General features: G+C 38.4%; 2 protein-coding genes across 9 annotated transcripts in view; one reads left to right on the forward strand and one right to left on the reverse strand.

Moving 5' to 3' along the window:
* Positions 1-26893, reverse strand: part of CASK (calcium/calmodulin dependent serine protein kinase) — a 345585-nt gene that overhangs the window by 124802 nt on the left and 193890 nt on the right. For all 8 annotated transcript variants that reach the window (XM_041740867.1, XM_041740864.1, XM_041740872.1 and 5 more), the window contains exon 6: positions 6055-6157. In XM_041740867.1, coding sequence (XP_041596801.1) covers positions 6055-6157 — 103 coding nt within the window. The remainder of the gene's footprint in view (positions 1-6054; positions 6158-26893) is intronic.
* GPR34 (G protein-coupled receptor 34) lies at positions 15179-22783 on the forward strand. The gene is made up of 3 exons (XM_041740873.1): positions 15179-15244; positions 15881-15969; positions 20403-22783. Exon 3 carries the CDS (start codon positions 20556-20558, stop codon positions 21591-21593), a length of 1038 nt encoding a protein of 345 aa, XP_041596807.1. The 5' UTR covers positions 15179-15244; positions 15881-15969; positions 20403-20555; the 3' UTR covers positions 21594-22783.

Genomic DNA, 26893 nt, shown 5'->3' on the forward strand with positions numbered 1-26893 from the left:
CCCATCAGATGTGGCAGCTCTTCTTGTGTGCATGCCCAGCCTTCTCCTCCTTTCCTCCCTCCTTCCCCTTGGCCTTTCTCTTTCATCGTACCAAGTCCAAGGTAGTTTTTTTTTTTTTTTTAACTTTGCAGACTGCATACTACTTTATCTAAAGCTCAGGACTGTGGTTTAGAGTTTTTAAAAAAAGACCTTAAAGATCTTCTAACCAGCTAGAGAAAATACACCATGAAGTCCAGTTTTTTTTTTTTTTTAATTTTATTTATTTATGATAGGCACACAGTGAGAGAGAGAGAGAAGCAGAGACATAGGCAGAGGGAGAAGCAGGCTCCATGCACCGGGAGCCCGACATGGGATTCGATCCCGGGTCTCCAGGATCGCGCCCCGGGCCAAAGGCAGGCGCCAAACCGCTGCGCCACCCAGGGATCCCCCATGAAGTCCAGTTAATGACTGTCAAAACTCGGGATGGCAAAGGATAAAGCAGCTCTTAGCTTGTGTGCTGGGATGTTCCTTTGCTGTGGATCATTGCGGTTCCCCTCTGCTTCCCAGTGGAAGAGGTTGACTTTGGGGTTTAGAGAATGAAAAATATTTGCATTTAAAATGTGCATCAGGGCAGCTCGGTTGGCTCAGCGATTTAGCGCCGCCTTCAGCCCAGGGCCTGATCCTGGAGACCCGGGATCGAGTCCCACATCAGGCTCTCTGCATGGAGCCTGCTTCTCCCTCTGCCTGTGTCTCTGCCTCTCTCTCGCTCTCTGTGTCTCTCATGAATAAATAAAATATTTTAAAAAAATGTGCACCAGTACAGCTGTACTGGTTAGAAGGGAAGACTTTTATTCCACATTTCCCAATTTTGCTTCCTCTGGTAATATGCAGAAGCTCAAACAATGAGAGCTAAGCCTCATATCACACTTCATTAACAGCCTTGGACTGAGCAGGGCCACTGAAGAATTTGCCTTGTGCAGATGGCAGGAGCTGAGAAAAGCAGGGCAAGAGATCAAGGTACCATCAGGGTGTGGGGACCATGGCATCAGTAAGGTACCTCCTTATAGTTGGGATGAAATTTTGAAACCCAGCTTGACTCCTTATCACTTCCTACACAAGAAAGGGCTGAACGGCTCAAAATCGAGGCTCTTTTCATTTATCTGGATCGAAGATACCCCATTCTGGACAATTAGTGTTCATCCTTAAGGAACATACATGTCTTTTAGTTCAAGAATTTGTTCACAGATGATGGGGGAAAGAATATGCAGGAATGAGCTTTTTAGAGTATTTTGTACAAATCAGTAAGATATGAAGGCCTAGGTTAACTGTGAACATACACCAACCTTCCCGGACTCCTTGTTTGTGATTGCTTAACTTTTCCTTTTCTGTGGTCACTTGATTTTTATGACTTCGACTTCCTGTTCTTAGAATTTTGTGGTCAATTACCAAACCAAATTAAATGTCACTCGGTATGACATACTTTAGATACACATTTCAATATTTAAATGTTAGATTTTGGGGGATAATATAATAAAACCTCATTACCTAGAACCTCAGGTAAGGAGTTGTTTTCAACAGCTAGGACCTAAATCTTTACACACCCAAAGTTTTTTACTTTAACAATTTTGGATGGTTATCTTTCTACAGTTTTCTGACTTCTTTCACACAAGATGCTACACACAATGTAACCTTTTCTTGATGACTCAATATTGTCTTATGGTTATCAGTGAAGGAACTATGCTACAGAACGGAGAATGCCCTTGGGAACTTCATAGGTAAGCAACTGTGGAGTTCTTCAGTAGTAGAAGGGGGCTGTGCTTTCTACATTTTGTTATCTGCTCAATATACTTTTCCTGTCAAGCTTTCATGTCTTTTCTCTCACCATGCTTCCTCTAGCCTTGTCTTCTAATTTGTTGTGTAAAGTCGGCAATTAACCAGAAACTGACTAGCAACTAGGTTCTTTAATTTAGTAACAATATCCTAAGTGCCTGCTAGGTCCTAGACACAGATGGAGGTGCCAGGGACATACAGAGGGATGAACGGTGATTCCCCCTTGTCCTCAGAAAGCTCAGTCTTTGATATGATTACAAATCTCTGCATCAGATACTACATAGAGGTATGTAGCCCAGATGGTGAAGGTAATATGGAAGAGAAGGAAGAGGGATACCTAACTTAGGATGGTGAAGATCAGCTTGCTTTTAAGAGGAGATAGTTTGTCAGCTCAGTCTCTCAACCTTTAGGAGCAGTAAGAGTTAAATAGATAAAGAAAATGACTAAAGGTTTTCCAACCAGAGGGTGTAGCAGGTGCAAGATATGAAGGCACATAATCCATAAAACTATGAACAATGGCAGCATGCCAGCTTCAGAGAATGTCCTGAGATGCCCATGTGGGAGGACCATGAATGGGTAGTAAGATCAAGAAATGTCTCGCTGCAAAAATAATTTTTTTTGTAGGTTCCTAGTTATCTTCTGGATATATGAGTTTTTCAAATAGAATCTCAGATAGGTTAAGTACAAATATATGTAAGCGACTGCTACTATATGAAACATATAAAGGAGAGAATTCCTTTCTATTTCTATTTCTATTTCTATTTCTATTTCTATTTCTATTTCTATTTCTATTTCTATTTCTATTCCACTGAGTAACCAAAGATTCCAACTGACAGGAAAATAGCTTTCTGTCAATAAATATTAGCAAATGAACTGATAATATTAGTATAATTTCAAAAGTACCTTAAACAATAAGAAAGCTTTCATTTAGAGAAATCATTTATCCCTTGTCTATGTAGGTTGATTTTCAAAGATGCTATAATGCTTGAAGTAGTTATTTCAAGACTGGAAGGAAAGGTATGTTAAGGAATAACATTTGGACCATCAGAAAGTATTTTAATTCTAGGAGCACTGAGAAAAATTTTGTACAACTGACACAATGTAGGTTCAAAATCAGTTTTAAAAACACACAATTTAGGGGAAAGGCTTATGGACTTTAGGAAAGTAGAGTAACATGGAGAAAATGTCTAGATAAATCTAATGAATCTGTTGTTTGCTTTCAATCAAGATGTATGGTAAAATGTGAAGCTTATTCTACTCTGAATACTAACAGGATATGGGGATCCCTCGGTGGCTCAGCGGTTTAGTGCTTGTCTTGGGCCTGGGGCGTGATCCTGGAGTCCCTGGATCGAGTCCTACATCAGGCTCCCTGCATGGAGCCTGCTTCTCCCTCTGCTTCTCTCTGTCTCTCATGAATAAATAAATAAAATCTTTAAAAAAAATGCTAACAGGATATGGATCCAGATAAAGAGAAACAAAGTCATTATATGTGGCCAGTATAGAACATATAAAAGGACTTTGTGTCATTTCATTTTAGCCCATCAATCTTGGGGATGTAATTATCAGAAGTTATAATTGTGTAGTCTTTTTTTTAAGATTTTATTTATTTATTCATGAGAGACACACACAGAGAGGCAGAGACACAGGCAGAGAGAGAAGCAGGCTCCCTGCAGGGAGCCCGATGCAGGACTCGATCCAGGGACTCCAGGATCACACCCTGGGCCAAAGGCAGGTGCTCAACTGCTGAGCCACCAAGGTGTCCCATGTGTAGTCTTTTTAAAAAAAGAAATGTATTTATTTTCATTTGAGAAAGAGAAAGAGAAAGCGAGAGACAGAGAAGAGGAGAGAAGAGGAGGGAAGAGAATCCCAGGCAGACTCCCCATTGAGCATGAAGCCTGATGTGGGGCTTGATCTCACAACTCTGAGATCATGACCTGAGCTGAAACCAAAAGTCAGATGCTTAACTGACTGAACCACCCAGGGGCCCCTATAATTGTGTAGTTTTTACAGAGGGGTCATCTGTACAAATACCAGATTTAAGAGAGTTAGTTTATTTTTTTAAAGATTTTATTTATTTATTTATTTATTTATTTATTTATTTATTTATTTATTCATTCATTCATTCATTCATTCATGAGAGAGAGAGAGAGAGAGGCAGAGACACAGGCAGAGGGAGAAGCAGGCTCCACGCAGGGAGCCCAACTCGGGACTCAATTCTGGGACTCCAGGATCACGCCCTGAGCTAATGGCAGGCGCTAAACCGCTGAGCCACCCAGGGATCCCCAAGAGTTAGTTTAATAGCAACATTTGTTTAAAAACAACTTGGGAGTTGTAGTTGATTGCAAGACTGGTAATGAGCCAGTGGTGTTAAATGGCTGTCCAAGAGGCTAATGCAATTTGGGGAGCCTGATAGAAAATATAAGACCCACAGCAAAAGAAGCAACAGCCCCAAGCTCCTATGTGCTGGACTGTACCTGTAGTTGTGCTCAGTTTTGGCTCTGTCCTTTGTGCACCATGAAATTCTGCACCAGTTTCTATAAGGAATGGCTAAATTAACCTAGGCAAGTTAATTTGGGTAAGACTTAGGGGTATGTGATAGCTGTCTTTAAACATTTCAATGGCCATCATGTGGAAGGGTTAAAATTGTTCTGTGTGCCTCCAAAAGTCACAATTAACACCACTGGGTGGAAATGATAAGATGACAGATTTCTGTTTAATGCAAAGATGAATGTTTCAGTACTTAAGAAGTTTTCCAAAAATGGAAATACAGTCCTGGAACACAGTGAATTCTTTGCTAATTAAGGAGTTAAACTAGAGCTCAACCTTTGGCTGGGAATTTTATGAAGGAACACAATCACTGGTTATAAGACTGGAGAAATTAAGACGCCCTTGGAATCCTGAGATTCAATGATTCTTTGATTAAATTATATGCTATATCTGATCCTATGATCAGTCCTTCTAATCACAGAAGAAAGTTTTGAATTAGGAAAAAAAATCAGTTTTTAAAACTATACTCAACTTGCAATTTTTCATATTATTGGAGATGATTAGCTGAAAGAGAATGCAAAACTAGAAGAAAATCTAAACATAATTTAATTTTAGATGGCAATGTCATGAAATAATTTAAAGAATACAACTATGACTCTTGGCTCATTTTTCAGAAGATGGTCTATGTTAATGCCACTTTGATGTGTTAGTAATACTGTATTAAATTAAATGAAATATTCTGTGTAAGAGATTATTGTTTTGATATTTATCATTTGTCAGGTATTTGAACTTAATATAAGCATTCATGGAAGATGACAGGTTTGAAAAGGTTCTGCTGGTATTTTTCATATTTTTCCTCTTTGTGAAGGCTGGCAGTCTCTAGAGGTGGAAAATTGAAGGCATTGACTAGAAGAAGACTGATAGGCTGAAGAACTAAGTCATTTGCAAAACTAAGGAACAGAACTAAAAACAGGGCAGCATTCTGGGCATTCTGAGCTGGGACCTACTGAAGGGAATAAATAAAAATCCAGATTCTTGAATCTGGAATTAGCATCCACCTCTGTATGCTACTGGAGAAAATTTCTATTTTTTAACTTTTCTACTTTTTTTTCTGGCATGGGAATTTTCTAATTATGTTTTGCTTTGGCTAATAATAAAATCAGTCTGCATTCACATCTGCTTGCTCTTCCCAAATACACAGATTGATGGCTCGAGCAGGACTCTTTCCACAAATAAAAAGAGGAAAACAGTATGAAATTAAACATTAGCCACTGATGTAAACCTGAAAGTGGTTAAACCACAAGTTTTAGAATGGACTTCGTTTGGCCAGTTCAATGTTATTTATTTCTTTTAAAGTCAGCTCTGTGCCTAACCTGGGGCTTGACTCACAACCCTAAGATTAAGAGTCTCATGATATACCAATTTAGCCAGCCAGGTGTCCCTGGTCAGTTCAACTTTAGAAGTTACTTTGCCCCAGATACCACCTTCTTCCAACACTGTTTTAATCTCTGTATGCAGGGTCACTTCTCTGCCAAGTGGTGGGAATATAAAGAGTAAAAGGACAGAGTCTATTCTTATGGTACTAAAATTTTAGTTCAAACTACAGTTAGTAAATTCACTTCACTTTTTTGGGAGGATGGGTGGATGGAGTGGAATGGGTATGAAATGCTGAGGATGGGCTAATCTTTAGTTTGAAAGTTTCACATAAGCCTGAAAGTGACCAGGTTTTGAAGGGAATTTTTAAAAAAGTGTTCTTACCTCCAGCTACAAGTCCAGATTCCCCTAATTGAATAGCTACCCCAAAGCCCCCAAGTTTAACAGGTGCCGAGTTTTCCTTTGAGGCGAGGAGAACACAGTGGGGCTGAAAAGAAAAACAGACAAACGACAAACCAAAAGTAAGGGTTAATTGAAGAGGAACAATTAAATTTACACAAAACTGAGTAACATATAGGTAATACATTAAGAACTCCCGGAATTATTTTGGATGCTTGAATTATTTGTGGTATTCTTACTTCTGGTTGATTTCTCCAAAGACTTACCTGCTTTATCCAATGTTTTGCAGGGATTATTTGCTTCTAAGATTAAGGTACCGGTGCTAAGAATTAGGAAGCAAGCATGTTCAAGTATAACAGACACATTTTCTACCTTTTCATGAAATATTCTCTTTTTCTAAGTGACAGTTTACATTTGTTCAAGGAAAATATTTTTTACATCTCTTGCCAAAATGTTTCTTGAAACCTCTGACTTCACCTACAGAGCCACTCTATCTTGGTCGTTAGGGGCTGATGATGGCTCTTTCTTTGTCCACCCTCTGACTATCCTCTTGTTTTTCTTTATTCATTCCATCCCCAAGTAAAAAGAGCCAGATTTAATGACTTTAATTGAATCTTGCTCCTATGGAATTCAATGTTCTCCCTGGGCATGTCTTTTCTCTGGACCTGACCTTTCTCTTCGTGAGAATGAGAGGGGAGAAAGGAGACAACTTGGCTGGCCTCTGGTCCAGGGCAAAGACATCCTTCCCAAGGAGTAGCCGTGAAACCAGGGCTCCCTAAGAATCATTTGCTTCACAGTCACAATGAGAGTTTCTTTGTAGGACCTGGTCTTCTGCATCTGTTTCTTTATAGGACCTTGTTGGGCCTGAAAGCATTTAATTGTGTGGACCTTCAGTCTCTGCTCAAATACTATGCTCTCCAATATGACTGAAGTCACATTGAACCTGCCTTTAAAATATAGGTTAGTGAAAAAAAGCAAACTTCTTCAGGCATGGAGGAGAAAGTATTTTTGTTCTCTCCTATACTTACTCATTTATAAAATGACACAGTGTTAGCTTAGGTTTAGCCTATATGATAGTGGCCCCCCCAAAATCCTGTGCAAAAACAAAACCCTCTGAACTGGTACACCCAGAGAGAAGTTTGATGATGATACACAAAATTGGGAGGGATCCTTACTCTGCTCAAGGAAAGTGTCAGGGTTCTACTTTGAAAGTGGCTCTTTTTGTCCAAAGGCATTTAAAGGTCTTATAATAGAGGCTCTAGCACAAAGAAAGATGAGTCCTTAAATATAAATGTGTGTATGAGCTTGTGTGAAAGAGAAAGAAGGGAGAAGGAAGGCAAGTGTACATGAATGGTGAGTGAGCTGCAGCAAGGGACAAAGTAGCCAGGAGGGTTTATGGGAGAGCAAGCAAAGCTCTGCAGAAACCAGCTCATAAAGATGGCTCTTGGTAAGAACTTTTGGTTTGTTCAAATAGAGATGGATGACAACAGACCTGAAGAAGAAAGCGATAGCCCTAGCATGCTTCTAGTGTGGGGTGCAGTAAAGGAACAAGCCTAGAAAAGGAGGGGTATGATGCAGAGGAAGAATCTATAAACATAGACAGGATCTCCTGGCCAGTTTTGTCACCTTATTAAGGAAAAATAGAAGCTTAAATCAGAATCCCAAAGCATACCCTTTATAGTTTGTTGACTATATTTGTTCTTAAGCTAATGTTACACTGAGATTTATGTAATTCTCATCAGAGTGTGGATTCTGTCATTCGCAATAAATCCTTAAGTCATAAAACTGAGAGATAGAAACTAAGGAAATCAGTACATATAAATAAATATAAGAGATGAGGCTGTGTTAAGTGCTATGAGGTAAAAGCTGGCAAGGAGGTAAATGTCACATGTTTGGAAACTAGTTTAGTAAGGGGGTTGGGTCAGACAAAGCTTCTCTAATAGGGTAATATCTAAACCCAGACCAGAATGAAGGGGCAGAGTGGGTCATGTGCAAGCAGGTTCCAAGAGAAGAGAAGAGAATAGTAAGTAGAAAGGCCTAGAAGCATGAGGAGGGTGGGTATGTTTGGAGAAGAGTAAGGAAGCCAGTATATTGGGGGGGAAATGAGCAAGGAGAAGAGTGGTAAGAAATATGATCCAGGTAATCAAAGGCTCTATGATCTAGGACTTGAAGCCACAGCCAGAACCCAGGGTTTTATGCTGAGATGGGAAACCATTGGAAAGTTGTGATCAGGGGAACATTATGAGCCATTTCAGGTTTTGAAAGAATCACTTGGGCTGTTGTATGGTGAAGATATTGTAAGCACATGAATGTTGAAGAAAGGATACCAGGTAAGAGGCTTCTGTGGTTGTCTAGGAAAGAGAAGATGGGGGATTTGAATTAGATTAGAGTGACAGAAGCAGTGATGGCAGCAAGTGGTCATATTCAGGATATGTTCTGGAGGTTAGGCTGATAGGAATTGTTGCTGGATATGCGGTATGAGAGAAAGAGGTAAGTGTGACAATGAGGTTTCTGTTATGAGTAACTGAATGAAAACGAAGATGCCATTTACTAAAACTGGGAACACAGAAGGAAGCATTTATAAGAAGGATGAAGAATTTGGCTTTGCACAAATTGAATGTGAGATCTTAAAAGACGGGAGAGGGAAAACTGGAATTAGAGATATAAATGTGGGGATCAACAGCACACAGTGTTTATAGCCACAGCAATGAGTGAAATAACTCAGGGAGTGAGTATTGATAGAAAAGAGAAGAGGTTGCAAGAATGAGATTTGGTGCACAGCAATGTTTGAGGTCAGGAAGATGACAACAATCTAGCAAAGGAAAGAGAATGTGTAGACAGTGAAGCAGGAGGGAAATCAGAGTAGTCTGATATCCTGAAATGTTAGTGAGAAGCCATTTAAGATGAGAATTGAGAACTGACCATTAGATTTGGCAACCTGGAAGTCCCTGGTGACCAGGATAAGAAGGGTTTTGGTGAGATGATACAGACAAAAATCTCTATTGGACAAGGTTCAAGAAAAATGGGAAAGATGGTGTGGAGATAGTAATTCAAGTATCTTTCAAAACTTTATTAGGAGTACAGAAATGGGAATGGGATGTAACTAAAAGAGAATGAGAAGCGAAGGAAGTTTCCTTTTAAAAACTTTAGAATTTGCAATCAGAGAAAATACTTTATTAAACCTCCATGTACCTATCTCCCAGCTTTTTTAAAAAAAGATTTTACTTATTTGAGAGAGTGAGCTAGAGAGAGCGAGCATGCGTGCACTCAAACAGGGAGGGGCAGGGGGAGAGGGAGGAGCAGGCTCCCCACTGAGCAGGGAGCCCAATGTGGGGCTTGATCCCAGAATCCTGGGATCATGACCTGAGCTAAAGGCAGATGCTTAACCCATTGAGCCATGCAGGTGCCCCCTATTTCCCAGCTTTAACAGTTACTGACATTCTGCCCTTCTTGCTTCACCTATCCCATTTTTTGTTGCTGAAGTCTTTTAAAACAAGTATAATTTCACCTGCTATTAGTTCAGTATTTCTAAACAGGTGACTTGAAAAAATAACCATATTATCATATGCAATACACGAATAATTCTTTAATATCATCTAATACCAATCTACATTCAATTTTCCCTATCTCAAAGATGGGTTGTGTGTGTGTGTGTGTGTGTGTGTGTGTTTACAGTTGGTTAGTTCAAAGTGGTATTTAATTTAAGGCCCATATATTGCATCTGATGGTTATAGGTCTTACATCTCTCTGACTCTATACTGTATCCTCCTCTTAGTTTTTTAGAAAAGGTTCGTGCCATTGATTTGTTAAGATACTAGGTAATTTCCCCTGTAGAATCTTCTATAATCTGAACTTGGCTAACAGCACCTACATAGTATCATTTAATATGTTTCTGTATTTTCTATAAATTAGATCTAGAAGTTAGATCTAGAAGCATGATTAGAATCACATTCAATTTTAGTTTTTTTCACTAATACTTTGGTTTTTTTGTAACACATCAGAAAGAACATAATGTCTGGCTGTCCTATTTTTAGTGGCAGGACTGGTCAGTGGGTTCAGGTAATGTCTGCCCTGATCCATCGTTACAAAGTTCACCATTGACTTTTCTTTCATGATTTTAGCAGCCAATGTTGCCCAGTTCCATAATTAGGATTTCCAAAATGGAAGTTTTCTCTGATATTTTGTTATGAAGACTATCAAAAACAGAGAAAACTTTTAAGAACTATAAATAGCCACATATTCACCACATAGATTCTATAATGAACATTTTGCTACATTTGCTTTATCAAATATCTATTCATCCCTCTATCCAACCATCTGTCCATCTTTTCACTATAATTCAGCACATGTCATTAGAATTTAATATTTTTTTTTGAGGGAAAGAGAGAGAGCAAGCAAGTGCATGTGGTGGGGAGTGAAGGGCAGAGAATGTTAAGCAGACTCCATACTAAGTGTGAAGCCTGATATGGGGCCCAATCTCATAATCCTAAAATCATGACCTGAGCCAAAATCAAGAGTTGGACACTTATCCAACTGAGCCACCCAGGTGCCCCTTGAGTTTAATATTTAAAATTATGTTTAAGGTAAAATTTATATGCTGTGAAATTCACAAATCTTAAGAGTACCATTGGTGAGTTTTACCAACTTGCATAGAACTATGTAACCTGTATCCCAATCAAGCTGTTATCATCCCAGAAACCTCCTTCACCCACTTTCCACTCAATCTCTGCTGCCACACCCCCAGTGCAAATGACTAGTCTGATATTTTTCACAAGTTTGTTTTGCTTTTACTACAACTGCATATACATAAAGCCATAGAGTATGTACTCTTTTATGTAAGGCTTCTCTCACTCAGCATGTTTCTGAGATTCATCCATTTTGTTGTGATCAGTGGTTCATTTCTTCTATTGCTGAGTAAATATCCCCTTGTATGAATATACTTCAGTTTGTCCATTCTCCTATTGAGGGACATTTGGGCTGTTTCTAGTTTTGGGATATTATGACTAAAGCTGCTATGAACAATTTCCAGAATAGTAAGTTGGTTGCTAGGCAACCTCCAATGGTAATTAATAAAGGGTTTTTTGGGTATTATTATGAGGGAGAGGGAGAGATCCTCAAGCAGACTCCATGCCGAGTGTGGAGCCCAATGTGGAGCTCCATCTCACAACCCTGAGATCATGACCTGAGGGTGAAATCAAGGGTCAGATGCTTAACCGACTGAGCCACCCAGCAGCCCCCAAACTCAATCTATTTAAAGACACTTAAAAGAATTCTACTTGTGGTTATGCTTTCAGTTTGGTACCCAGTGGGGCCTATTTGTCTGAATTAGATTTTGACTTATTTGATGTTTTGATTATATAAAACAAGTATATGGGTGCCTGGGTGGCTCAGTCAGTTAAACATCTGCCTTTGGCTCAGGTCATGATTTCAGGGTCTTGGGATCAAGCCCCACATTGGGCTCCCCACTCAGCAAGGAGTTTGTCCCTCTCCCTCTGCTCCTCACCCTGTATTCATGTGCACACTCTGTGTCTCAAATAAATAAAATCTTAAAAATGTACGTAATTCCAAAGTTGAAACTGTAAACATATTCCATTTAGAGAGGTCCAGCTTTTATACCTTTTCTTTCCTCTTAATCTCTCCTTCCTCTTTCCTAAGTATTTGTATTATTTTTGGGCTTATCCTTCCATTGTTTTGTTACCTTTTATGGAAATAAGAAAATACACATTAATATTCAAAAGTTTCACATAAAAACATGATTGAGGACTCCATAGCAGTATCTAGATTTTCAAGGAGCTTTGTTTTTGTTTGAGAGAGAGACAATTGTGTGCTGATGGGAAAGACCCTGTGGAGAGGAAAACATGATCCCAGGAGGAAGAAGGGATGGAATATAGTGTGCAGGTGGGGAGAGGGGGTTGGCCTCAGTGATAGTGAGGAAGGCAGGGTATGGGAGCACCTGTAGATGCAAGCAGATGGGTATATAGGAATATGAGGAACTTCTCTTCTGAGTACTTCTGTTTTCTATTTACTTTGAAATAAAAGTGATCATCAGGCAGGAGTGGGGAAGGAGAGGGGGTTGTTGGCAACGTGAGAAGAGTGACAGTGTGAAGAAATATTTTCAAAGAATGGAACAATGACTTGACTAAGGTAGTGGTTCTCAAACTTCAGCCTCAGAATCACACAGGTTTGTTGGCTTCCACCCCCAGAGTTTCTGATTCATAAGGTTTGACATGAGGTCAAGAACATGCATTTCTAATAAGTTCTTGAGTGTTGTTGATGCTACTGGTCTGGAAGCCATGCTTTGAGAACCAACAGACTAAGGAAATAGAGCAGGACTGCTGGCAGCACAAGGGCCCACTTGAGGTTTGTGGTCATGAATGTAAAGTGAGAACAATCAAAACGACTGGGTGTTTGTACCTAGTAGTCCTTATTTCAGCCAGTAGGGTTCAGGTCTGGAGTAGGTGGTTAGCTGAATTTAACCAGGGTTGGATTTAGATAAAGAGAGGATGGTGATATCAGTAATGGATGGGGCCAAATTTATCTATGTATTTATGCTTTTCTACTTCTATCTCTATATATAACAAGCTAAGATACCAATAAAGTAGGAAAAGGATACATAAGAATGAGCTAAGAACAGAGAGACAGAAAGTAGAAAGCTTAGAATGAATAGGAAAAAGCTCATGTTAAGGAAGAACCAGAAAAAGATTACAGATCTTCCTCAATATGCAATGGGGTCATGTCCTGATAAATCCATCATACATTGAAAATACTGTAAGTTGAAAAAGCATTTATACCTAACCTTCCGAATCTCATAGCTTAGCCTAGCCTACCTTAAACATGATCAGAACACTTACATTAGCTTCCAGTTGGGCAAACTCATCTGACACAAAGCATATTTTATAATAAAGTGCTAAATATCTCATGTGATTTTTTGGATACTACTCCCAAAGTGAAAAAGAGAATGACTGTAATGGGTATAGAATGGTTATAAGTGTATCAGTTATTGACTCTCATGATGGTGAAACTGATTGGGAGATACTGCCCAGCAACATGACAGAGGACCATGCCACATATCCCTTGCTGGGAAGAGATCAAAATTTGAACTGCAGTTTCTACTGAATGCATATTGCTTTTGTGCCACTGCAAAGTCAAAAAATCCTAAGTTGAACCACTGTAAGTTGGGGACTGCATGTATACTCAAATCTGGTCATAGTAGGGCCACCAGGGCACTTAAGATTAAAACAGAATTGGTTATTTCGAAAACTGGGATGCCTGGGTGGCTCAGTGGTTAAGTGCCAGCCTTCTGCCCAGGGCGTGATCCTGGAGTCCCGGGATCAAGTCCCACATCGGGCTCCCTGCATGGAGCCTGCTTCTCTCTCTGCCTGTATCTCTGCCTCTCTCTCTTTCTGTGTCTCTCATGAATAAATAAATGAAATCTTAAAAAAAAAAAAGAAAAAACAGAGGCTAGGGTGTGGAAAAACAGTACAATATAAAAATATTTATATTAGATTTAGTGAAATAGAATGCTAAAAAATACCTAATTAGTTCTACAAAAAATTCTGCCAGGATCACAAAAAAATACATTTGCACAGCCATGTTTATCGCATTATTATTCACAACAGCCAAGAGGTGGAAGTAACTCAAATGTCCACTGACAGATAAATAAAGAAAATGTGATATATACACATACAATGAAACATTATGCAGCCTTAAAAAAAGGAAGTTCTGTCATATGCTAGAATATGGGTGAATCTTGAGGATATTATGCTAAACAAAAAAGCCAGTCAGAAAAGGACAGATGCAGTATGATTCCACTCAAATGAATTATCTACAATAGCCAAGTCACATAAAGTAGAAAGGTAACTGCCAACAGAGTTTCAGTTTCGGGTGATGAAAAAGTTCCAGAGATCTGCTGCACAACAATATATATATATATATATATATATATATATATTTTTTTTTTTTTACACTCCTGAACTGTTTAAAAATAATTAAGATAGCAAGTTTAATATTGTGTGGTTGTTTTTGTTGTTGTTTACCACACACACACAAAATTCCTGCCAGACCAAAACGGTAATTCTCTTCCTTCTCAGGGGTTCAAAGGGGAAGTAAGAGCTATGACATATTTTCATCCTAGCAATTTTAAAATATTCTGTCCCATGTGTAATATTCATAACAACAACAAAAAAGCCCTGGAGAATATGCATTTAAAAGAGTGAATGTATCCAGAAATAATTAAAATGTTAGATAAAGCCCAGTGAGTTAAATATTATTTAGTGTAAACAAAGCTGCAGGGTAACGATTATATGGGGAGAATAAAAACTAATCTTTCATTTCAGATGACAATGAAAAAAGGGAAATGCCATGAAATTGCAGAGCCAGCAGATACATAGATGGACAGTCATTAAATCTGGACTGGGACCAAAATAAAAACTGTAGAATTCCTTTATTATTATCTTTAAAAACAGAGATCTCAATTTACTTGGGAGAATTTATCGTAGTGACAAAAAGGGGAGAATACCATCACAGATCTCATCTAGTCCTAAGATTGTAACACTGTTTTAGAAAATAAATCCAAGGTCTTAAAGGAATACATGAAAGTCTACTAAAATAACACACAGATCAAATAAAGCTTAAAAAACTAAGGAATAAAATAATTCATTACTGATGTTAGTACATTCAATACAGGAATGCCATTTTATGTAGATAACTTAATTTTTAAAATGAATCATGAAAGAAATAGATATTCAGTGCTTACTATGCATCATTTCTTAGGCAAAAATAGAAAATGCATAATTATGCTTAGAATTCGTAAAACTTCTTTATTTGGGGGTATAAGGGAAGACTTCCTACGATTGTCAAGGTGAAAGGTATTCACAGAAAAGATAAAAATAATTTTATGAAGTGTTGACTGAGCTTACACATAAAGTGGTTGCATGCTGGTGGGCTTTTTACCATTTTCACAAGGAATCAGAGGAACAGCATATTGAAAAAAGAAAGAAAAGGGAAAAAATCCCCAACCTTATTACTACATGCAAATTAAAAAAAAAAAAAAAAACAAAACGACCTCAACCAATTGTACCACGACCGGATGGAGGAGCCCAGCTGACACAGAAAGACAAGTCTCTGTGTTTAGGGAAGCTTAGTGTTCTGCTTTTACTGCATGAGAGCCTGACCTGTGAGTACTCCTTGATTTCAACTATATAAATGACCCATTATTTCGGTTAAAATGTGATGATCTGAATACTAAAAGTGAAACCTGCTTCAATTGACTAGTGCTTTGCTTTTTAGAGCCCTGAGTAAACTGCTTGAATGACCCCTCTGCCTTGATTTGACTTAAAATGAGGCTGTCTTCTTAGTTACTTGAAGACACTGTGGGTACTGAAGCTTATACTACCAATACTGTCACATTGCTTATACTGTCCTTTGTGTATTGCCATAAAGACTTGGAGAACCACTTGAACTCATGAGAAGTTATTGTCGTGTGCAACAAATTTTATCTCCAATGTATTATAAATGATCACTTGTTAACTTTATTGTTTTGTTGTTTCCCTATTTGCACTGGCTATACTTTATTATATTGTGATTATTTTACGATAATTGCCAGATGAAATAAATGTTAAGTTTGGTGTTTCAGAAGTAAATAAGGTGAATATTAGAGAAAAGAAAAAGCAAAATACATGTTAGTTAATTCAGCTGAAATTTTCTAAAATGTGTTGTTTTTAGACACAGTTAAGTTTATAACAAAACCTAAAATACTACTAATAGTATGATTTCCATAGTAACATGCTTGCAATTTTTATTCTGTATGCAGCAATTAATGCAATTTTTGAAGCATGGCCTGAATGATTCAGCTGCTACCAAATCAAACTACAGGGAAAAGTTGCTACCACTGCCAAGTAGGTATGTATTTTCACATAGCAACGTGATGTTTTCACAAACATACCCAGAGTGCCATTTACAAAGCTTTTGCTCTTTGGAGGCCACAGTGGAATCTGCTGGGTGCTGCCCTCTAGTACAGAAGTTCCATCATAAGCCAGTTGAAAACCACTGGCCGGCGGGGTGATAGTGCTGGGTACTATGCAGCACTCACATAGGGGACAAACTTCAGGATTTGTCAAGTAACAACCTTAAAAAACCCTTTTTCCATCTACTATCAGAAAACCATTGTGACCACTTCAATACAGTACACAAGTCACAAGTAATACCCATGGGGAAATTAGTCCACTACATGAACACCAGTGGTTTGTTTCTTGTCCTCATTGGCCAGTGTTAACAAATCAAATGAGTCGTTTTTAATACATCAGTAAATGGCCTTAAGAACAGGGAGAGATTGACACAGTGTAATGGAGGTGAAAATCAGCCATTAAGTGTAAAACAGAATCTAATCTGTTAATTCGTTAGTAAATGACTGGACACCAGCCATCTAATACACAGCTCTAAATGATGGGCACTATTACTATTTAAATAAATGCATTGCTTTTGCCTTATTTTCTTTAAGCTTACAAATAAAGCGAAACCGGAAAGGTTTATTGGCAACCCTGTCCAACTATTATTGATTTATTTTATTGGAAGATTAGAGCTGGGGCAAATGGTTTCAGGATATATGCTTTGTGCTAACAGCTTTCTAGAAATATCTTGATGATGGTTTGCAGGCCTAGAAGTAAGTTTGAAATGATATGCTCTGGGAGATGTGTTGAATGTTCTGATGAATAATTTATGATTCTGTCAATTCTGGACTTAACTTACTAAAATGGACAGAGCAAATGAAAAGATTAATACCTTTTCCAAAGAAGAAAAACTAGAAAGTATAATCCCTTCTTAAAATTACTAGTGTGAGGGACAATTGGCTGGCTCAGTCAGTAGAGTATGTGACTCTTATTCTGGAAGTTGTGAGTTTGAGCCCCATGTTGGATGTAGAGATTACTTAAAAATAAAGTCTTTTAAAAAATTGCTAATGCAGATAATGTTAAAGGAATCATGTCCAAATACTGCTGACAGAACTCAGCATTAAAAAAGGAAATGCTGATCCTACGTGATTAGGAGGAGTGAGGTTTAGCGAAAAGGATCATGGACCCTAAAAGCTAGTCAGATCTGAGCCCCAGCTTGGGTACTGCCATTTAAGAGCTGTGTGGTCCTAGGTAAAGTTCACAACCTTTTCATCTCTCATTACGTCTTTTTTTTTCTTTTAAAGATTTTATTTATTTTTTCATGAGAGACACATACAGAGAGAGAGGCAGAGACACAGGCAGAGGGAGAAGCAGGCTCCATACAAGGAGCCCGACATGGGACTCGATCCCAGGACTCTAGGATCACACTCTGGGGGGAAGGCAGGCATTAAACCACTGAGCCACCCAGGGATCCCCACATTACGGTCTTCTGTAATACTTAGATCACAAGGTTACTATAAGGATTAGGCAAATGAAGTAATATAAATGTGCTTAACCCACTGCCTGGTGCACAGCAACTGCTAAATAAATATTAGTTAATGGTCCAGCCATCTAGCTCAAGGGTTCACTACTGGCTGCACATTAGAATCCCCTGAGGACCTTTTGAAGGAAGCCATTGCCTGGAGCCCATTCCAGACCAATTAAATCAGAATATCTGGGGTTGGAGCCAGGCACTGGTATCCTTAAAAAGCCCTCAAAGGGATTCTAATATGTAGCCCAGATTGAGAGCCACTGAGTGTCTCTTCTGCAAATGACCCAACCAGTGTCAGTCTTGAGATCTCTGGTGGTAAGACCCCCACTGCCTCCCAAGATAGACTGTTTCATTCTAAAACAGCATTTCCTTAATTGGAGGCAACATCTGTCTCTGCAGTTCTACTCATTAGTCCTTGTTCTGCTTTCTGAAAACACAGATCACAAGGTGCAATCCTTTTCTCTGTGGCTTTGCAAAGCTTTCCCATCACCAGGGTAAGGTGCCTGTTTCCTTCAGCTCACTCCTATGACATGAATTGGGCTTTTCTCCCCCATTTGTTCTGTGGCAGTTTTCAAGTGTGCTGTTGGGATGAAACACTGCATTCCAGGTGAGGTTCTGCTGGCTTGGGGCAGGCAGTAACACCCTTCAGATTAGTAGTAGCGGTCTTCACTTAAGACACTCCCTGTCTATGACTTCAACCAAAGAATGGGGTTAGTTTTTGCTGCAGCCACAACAGGCTGTCAACACAGCAACGATGGTCAATTGCAATTTCGTTTCTTAATGTGCTAAAGCCCCTCCTGTTCTTGAACAACTGATTTTGAGATCCACTTGGATAACTTCACCTATACTTTTCTACTAAATTCCCTCTTTCATTCAATAATATTTATTGGGCTGAGCACTTGGTACAGAGGTAAACAAAAAAGATGAGGTTCCTAATCCTAATGGAGTTTAAAATGCAGCATGGGAGAAGGAAAAAAAAAAAAGAACTGCTTACAGAGGAGTTCTTACAGTCATTTCAGCTATCTGAGCTCTCAAAATCATGTCACTTGCCATCAAGTGCCCTTTCACTGGTGGTTATGAGAGGTTTCCACCTGAGCTTCTGTAAGCTCCCCACGTAACCACAGGAAGCTAATCCCTCCTTCAGGCACTCTTTTCCTCTTCCTGGTAATCCAGATCGCATTTACCAGCTTAATTTTTTGGCAGCTTGCCATTCTTCCTCGATGGCCCTTTCCTTCTAGAATCTCAAATCACCAAAGACACGCCTGTAAGTTTCTATAAATGTTGCGAACATCACTCTTCCTGCAGTTGAGACACAGGATAGAGACTAGACTTGCCTCCTGCCTCCCTCTCTCCATGGACCTGAGCTCTGGTGACAGGCTCTTATCAGGGATTACATAACTTCCTCTTCATGAGTAGGTTCCTTTTCCCTGGAATCAATTTTCTCTCTTTGACAACATTTTAAGCTGGAATTTTACCCTCCATGACATGAGTTCTTCTCTATCAAATTAGAGATAGGATTTCAAGAAAGGCTACGTTCTTCCAAATGTTTTTTTCTGCGTAGCATGTGACATCAAGAAGTTACTGTAATTCAAATCCCACATGCCTACAAAAAGGTTTACTGAGAGCAGGATCTTGGTCTTGTTCACCTTCATTTTCCATGTAGTATTTAGCCAGGTGTAGAAAATTTACTACAATGAGGTTAGTCCAAAGGTGTTTTTTTAAAAGTCAATTTTCATGGAGTACTTTTATGTGCTAGGGTTAAGTTCTTCATACACATTTTACATTTCTATAGGTAAGAAAAAGGAGACTTAGAAAAGATTAATTGGTTGAATCAAGGTCACAGAGTTAGTCTGGTTCTGGTAACCTTGCTCTGAACATCTTTATGTTACATCTGCCAAGAGGCTGCTATAGAGAAATGGGGCAGTCACTAAGAAAGGAAAGGGATAAGGCCTCCTGGAACCCTCTCTTCGTGTCTTCTAGCTCCTTATTATGGCCTCTCAGACTGAATTCTTCATAGTAGTCAATGCCCAGGAAAGGGCCAAGAACAGGTAGCATTGTTAACATTCTCTGCTGCCACAAACAAGTGTAGTTCATACACTGTCTCTGACAAGGTTCTAGCAACAGTTGCAAGTTACCTAACTCAGGGCATAGTAAACTGCAGTTAGTTATTTCAAAATCCTGGAATGCACATCCTGTTTTCCATCTACATTATCACTGTACGTTTCTAGGTCAGGAGACTGCCTGGCCTAATTGGCAGACACTGCCGCCCACTTGCTTGCTTGGCTACTTTACTCTCCGGTTGCAGGGTTACAAGAATCTGTCTAACGTGCTCTGCTCTTTTGGTCAGCCTGTCCTGTAGGCAAATGATTTTTAATATATCCAACTTGGTCTTAGGTTGTAAAAGAAGAAATTGAGGACTTTTTCCTTTATTCTCACCCTGGAATGGAAGACTGCCACAGTTTATCTGTCCTATACTGTGTAACACCCTTTCTTAGTCAAAAGGAATGAATACCATTTACAAGGGAAGGCGTCAAGGCATGGAGCTGGGCAGGGGTCAGCAGTGGGCCCAACGCACTCATGGCTGTAACTACCTTTAGGTAAACTGACCCTTATCTTTGAACAATGGGAGCTGTCATTTCTCTTGACCTCCATCTCTATTCTCATTACAAACTCCCCAGGGAAGGTTAAATAAAACAAACCTTGAAGTATACCAGAGCCATAGGAAAGGTTAGAGCAGGACATTCCCGAAGACTCTACTACATTTACTGCTTGTTTTATGAGACCGTAATGCTGCTACATACCTAGTGTAGATACTCAATGTTCCTCACATCTAAAAATAATTTATTATTTGAACTTTGAGTTAAAGTGACTGTTACTAAAATGGCAAATGACTCAGTGGTGCAATTCTGTTGTAGGAAAAATCTGAAGACATAAAAGCTACACACAAGGAACATGCCACTTAGCACCTCCACTTTTTGACGCCTACACCGGACAATGAGAAGTCACATGTAACAACGACGACCACTTCAGCCCACAGCTGGCCTTACTCCTCCCAGGAAGTGATCGTAATGGCTAACCAAAGCAGTCATGTCCCAGGAAATAACTGTTCCATGGATGAGAAACTACTCTCTAGCATGCTAACAATATCCTACTCTGTCATTTTCATCGTGGGACTAATTGGAAACATAATTGCCCTCTATGTATTTCTGGGTATCCACCGCAAAAGAAATTCCATACAGATTTACCTTCTGAATGTAGCCATTGCAGATCTCTTACTGATCTTCTGCCTGCCTTTCCGAATAATGTATCACATTAATGGGAACCAGTGGACACTTGGTGTGATCCTTTGTAAGGTTGTGGGAACACTATTTTATATGAACATGTACATTAGCATTATTTTGCTTGGATTCATCAGTTTGGATCGCTACATAAAAATTAATCGGTCTATACAACAACGGAGGACAACAACAACTAAACAAAGTATTTACGTTTGCTGTATAGTATGGATAGTTGCTCTTGGTGTATTTTTAGTTATGATTATTTTAACCCCTAAGAGAAGAGATCATGATTCCACAATGTGTTTCCATTATAGAGAGAAGCGTAATGCCAAAGGAGAAGCAATTTTTAACTATGCCCTTGTGGTAATGTTTTGGCTAATTTTCTTACTAATAATCCTTTCATATATTAAGATCGGCAAGAATCTACTGAGGATTTCCAAAAGGAGGTCAAAATTTCCCAACTCTGGTAAATATGCCAAAACAGCCCGGAATTCCTTTATCGTACTTATCATTTTTACTGTATGTTTTGTTCCCTATCATGCCTTCCGATTTGTCTATATTTCTTCACAGCTAAATGGGTCTTCTTGCTATTGGAAGGAAATCATTCACAAAACCAACGAGATCATGTTGGTTTTCTCATCTTTCAATAGCTGCTTAGATCCAGTCATGTATTTCCTGATGTCCAGTAACATCCGCAAAATAATGTGCCAACTTCTTTCTAGACGATTTCAAGGGGAAGCAAGCAGAAGTGAAAGTACTTCAGAATTTAAACCAGGATATTCCCTGCATGATACATCTGTTGCAGCTAAAATTCAGCCTACTTCTTAAAGCACTTGAGGTAAACACATTAAAAAGAATGAGAAAATATAACTTCTTAATACCTTAAAGAACTAAAATTTATGAAACAAAGCTCTAGCATTTGCAAAGCTCAGATCTGCTCAAAGCTCTTTGCTTATTTGTGATATTTCATTTGCTTAGTTGTAAAATCTTTCAAGGAAAAGAAAAGTTCATACTCATCACTAGATTTTAAATCTGTATGTAAAATCTTTTCAAAATATGCTGTTAAGCTACTACTCTTAACATAGATTATAAAGTTACATGAAATTTATGGTTTTAACAACAGAATAATTAAAATGTCATGGTTTCTCAAGCCACTAACATAGTTACTCAAAATCAAGCACTTAATACTAATTTAAGGTATGCTTAAAAGTAAGTTAGGGGGATGCCTGGGTAGCTGAGCGATTGAGTGTCTGGCTCAGGGCGTGATCCCAGTTTAGGGATTGAGTCCCACATCGGGCTCCCCACAGGAAGCCTGCTTCTCCCTCTGCCTACGTCTTTGCCTCTCTCTCTGTTTTTCTCATGAGTAAATAAATAAAATCTTAAAAAAATAAAAATAAAATTAAGTTAAATGATTGGCAGACCGACAAAAATGTTAGAAAATGTCTGTTCTTTGTCATTTAAAAAGCCTGTATAATTTGCTACCTTATTCATTTATGCCTAAACCATGATTAACAGATGAAATAAAATTCTAATTAAAAATGAAATCATCCATTATCTATCACTGATCAAATAATAAGAATTTAAACACTACACAGTAAAATCTAACAACAGACAAGCTAAGGAATGATAACCTACCAACAAGACTTGAACCCACACTTTACTTAAAACAGATTTGTAAATGACTCTGCCATCTTGGACCACACTTTGATAGAGTAAAATTGAAAATAGGCACACTCTTAGGATCTGCCAAGTCTGCTACTGGGCATATACCCGACAGAACCACTCACACACATATATAAGAAAACAATTGGAAACAATTTGACTATGCATCAGCAAAGGAATGGAGAAATAAATTGTGGCTTATTCACAAAATAGAGTATTACACAGTGCTTCAATGAAATAAATTATACCTGCATGCATCAACATGGAAAATTATAAAAAACAATGTTGAATAGAAATCAACCCTCCCAAATCCAACTGCAAAAGGGTACACACCATGTGAAATCATTTATGTAAAATACAAAACATATAAAATACCATATAGATATGCAATACAAGTACAAAATGTGCATAATATACACAGCATAACATCCCAACTTAATGGTTATAGCTGGAGTGATTTGAAGCAAACATGGCAAAATGTTAATGTCTGTTAACCTATGTGATAGTACTTGGGTATTTGTTCTATTATTTTTGGTATATTCTTGAGTGTTTGAAATATTTCATACTAACAATATTTTTGGTATATTCCTGAGTGTTTGAAATATTTTATACTAACAAAGACAACTTACAGATTAGAATTAAAGGGAGAAAATTCTGAAGTTTTCATGCATGCTCAAAATTAATTGGAGAGTAAGCTCTAAAAGAAAGGGCTCTTATTTGGCAAGGGCTCTTGGGAGCTTAGTGCATTGCGAGGCACACAGGCGACTAACAGGTATCTGTTGAATAACTGAATGAATGAACGAATGAGCAGATGAATGAGATGGGGGGGCATGCCTAACAGAATTGAAAAAGTGGGTGTATTTTTTTCCTAGTCAATGTATCTCGAAATAGCTGCATAGAACATCATACAACTGTAAACAGGAGATGTCATTAAGGCAACCATTTTTAGAAGTTTGTTCAGCATTTATTCAGTTTTTTTTTGTCACAGGACCAGAATGCCACTGAGTAAATACGTAAAATTTGTTATGAGAAGTCCAAGGAAGCATTCATAAGTTTGTCACAGAATAGGAGAATTTCTTATAGTTAGAATAATTCTTCAAACTTCAGGTGGGCAATTGGCTGGGGAATCAAAGTTAGAGAGTATGAAGAATTTTGTTGGGCTGAATTTATTTTAATGAGATTTGGCTTTTATACAATTAGTGCACAGCTCTATTTCAGTAAGTGCATATGACTGAATAAAGAACAGGTTGAGGGATCCCTGGGTGGCGCAGCGGTTCAGCGCCTGCCTTTGGCCCAGGGCGTGATCCTGGAGACCTGGGATCGAATTCCACGTCGGGCTCCCGGTGCATGGAGCCTGCTTCTCCCTCTGCCTATGTCTCTGCCTCTCTCTCTCTCTCTCTGTGACTATCATAAATAAAAATAAAAATTAAAAAAAGAAGAACAGGTCGAAGCAGAATTATACTAAAAAAACAAGAAACATTTGAGAAGAAAAATGGAAATTTGCAGAAAAATTAGCAGCTCAGAAAAAAACTTCTATTACTTTGCTCTGACGATGTTAGCAAATACCACCAAACTGAAATTTAGCATTTCTAGTTGTATGGTCATAAAATATGATGATACTGATTTTCCCTTAAGTTCTCAAAGTTACAAAGATTTTTTTTTTTTTTACATTACTGGTAAGCATTTTATATCTCTACATATCTCTTCTATAAACATACAGTTTGAATAGTTAAATTACATTATTATTATTATTAGTTTTATGGAACATTAAAAATATACACTCATAGTTCTAGAAGCTGTCTCATGATTTATATTAGATGATCCCTATAAAGCCCAGCACAATGGTATTCTTACTATTTTTTTAAGACTTATTTATTTTGAGAGAGAACAAGAGCACATAAGCAGGGGAAGGGGCAGAGAGAGAGAGGCAAAGAATCTTCAAGCAGACTCCCCGCTAAGTGAGGAACCTGATACTGGCAGGTCCCAGGACCCTAAGATCACGATCTGAGCAGAAATCAAGAGTCAGACACTTAACTGACTGAGCCACCCAGGCTCCCCACACAATGGCATTCTTTTAAAAAAATTAAAAGGTACACTGGGTTAATTCTTGGTATGATATTTGTGATAAAATAAATTTTGATAAAAGTCAATCAGCGTAAGCTATGATGGATTTTGTTTACTGATAGAAGTTTTACTAATAACATGTCTTAGAGTAACCTGAATCCTGAGAATGTTTGTAAATTCTTAACATGCTACTGACTTAACTAAATTTAAGGCTATTTATTATATATATATAGCCTTTATTTCTTACTGAACATAAGTGTTTGCAAGCAGGAAACACTTGTCCCTACCTCCCCCAACCCAACGTCTAGAAGCATGCAGAAAAAGGAAATTCCCAAGTGTATATATATCCTCACCTTGTAAAAGATACTCAGAACAAGTTTCCAAATAGCATCTCACATATGCAAAAGTAAACAAGGGCAAAATTAACTGCCTGGCTGCCAGACTGGGACCTAATGCTGAGTGCTACTGTTCATTTGGAAAAGTATTCTGTGCAGAGCTGGGTTTGATGACGGTTGAATTTCTAAGATCAGGTCAATAGAAAAAGGAAATTTTGTTGAAGGTCAGAAGGTTTTATTTTTAACTTTTTAAAAAAATGGATTGTTCAGTCCTGCTGATATAAAAGTAGAACTAATATAATTACAACTCTTTGAAGCACAGCCTTACTAAAAGTTACCCACAAGGAAAAAACAGCATGAAACAGAGTTCTCCCAACAGGCCCCTTGGATTTTGGAGAAACATGTTAACAGGCAATATTTTAGGTTTTTGAAATATGAATGGGAACTTATTTTACCAGATATTAAAATATATTCTTATCTTTCAATAAGGAGGACATTGTGCAGCAGATGCAAGGATAAGTTTATCAGTAGAAGAGAATACACATCTCTAAGCAGACCCTCCATGATCCAGAAGATTATGTGACATAATTAACGGCTCTCTAAAGAGCAGGGGCAGGAACAATCAGTGGGAAACCTAAGATTCTGTTATTCAAGACGTGCTAGAATCTTGCAAAGTGGAGTTAAGTGGATTTTTGAGGTTTCCTGAGTGACTGTGATACACTTTCTTTCCTGAGAAAGAACCACTGCAAATAAAAGAGACATCATGAAAAGCATGGGGGAAGGAAGGGATGGATTAATAAAGAGTGTGGTGCTTCTTAATCAAAAGCCAGCTTATAGCCTCACCTCATGGCACACACAAAACATTATAAAGTGGATTAGATTGTTAAGTGTAAATAATGGAACCATGAAAAGACTTAAAGATAGGTGACTAACTCCTCTGTGGATGGGCAAGAACCTTCTATTAATAAAACAATAGAAATAACTATTGGGAAAATGCATAGCTTATTTTTTTTGGTCAAAAACCACAAACATAAATGCAAAAGCACAAGGTGGGAAAGATATTCACAACAGATGTGACATCTACTAGGAGAGCCTTTTAGGTCAGGTGCCAATAGACGTCATAACTTGCAAAGAAACTTCTATTTTTTCATCAGAAGAAAGTTTTCAAAACTCAGAATATAACCTGAATTCTGTCAACTCAGATGAGATAGAAACTAATGCATGCTCTCACGTTGGCTGAGGCAACGTCTTTTTTCATAGCTATGTGGCCCTGTTGAGCGCACACACCAGTATGTGGCTGTTGCAGTTCATAGCTATGTGGCCCTGTTGAGTGCACACACCAGTATGTGGCTGTTGCAGTTCATAGCTATGTGGCCCTGTTGAGCGCACACACCAGTATGTGGCTGTTGCAGTTCCTCGGTTCAGTTTGGTTTGTTAGAAGACTGGAGGGTTGGGTGGGTGGTGGTAACAAAAGACTCAGAGCTGGAAAGGAAGTGCTAGGTTTCTCCTAAACTTCTGGTATGCTTCTTATTTCCCCCCTTTCAAGTTCACATGCAAGAAAATGAGAAGCAAAGTCAGAGATATTTATGTGCCCTTTAGCTGCTAGATGCTAGACACACATTATCATCATTTAATCTACATTACAGCAGTTCTAAGTAAAATTGCCTTTTACATAGGAGGGGATGCGAGTCAGTAGACTTTGACTCCATAGACATTGTCTCTGCTAAGACCATGCTTTTTGTTTTCATTTCCTTCTGCCAAAGCATAATGGTTAACTACAGAAATGTCTTTAAAAAACCCATAAATTGGCAATAATATGCACTTGAGGCAAAAAATTCTGCTTATCACTCATCCAAAATCTGTGAGGTCAAAAAGCCAAAATCTTAAAAGACTGGTTTTCTAGCTGTGGCACATTTGCACACTCTGACAAAGCTCTGCATGAAACATGGATCGTAATCTAGTACAAAAGCATACAAAATGAATGGGGGAAAATTAGGTTTTAGAGCACCTCATCCTTATTAATTTTGCTTCTGGCCAAGGAAATGCATAAATAACCATCCTAAGATG

This window comes from Vulpes lagopus, chromosome X (genome assembly GCF_018345385.1).
Source record: "Vulpes lagopus strain Blue_001 chromosome X, ASM1834538v1, whole genome shotgun sequence".
NCBI lineage: Eukaryota > Metazoa > Chordata > Mammalia > Carnivora > Canidae > Vulpes > Vulpes lagopus.

What these genes read in the sequence shown, in the direction of transcription:
- GPR34 (XM_041740873.1), top strand. Translation starts at nt 20,556, where the DNA reads ATGGCTAACCAAAGCAGTCATGTCCCAGGAAATAACTGTTCCATGGAT.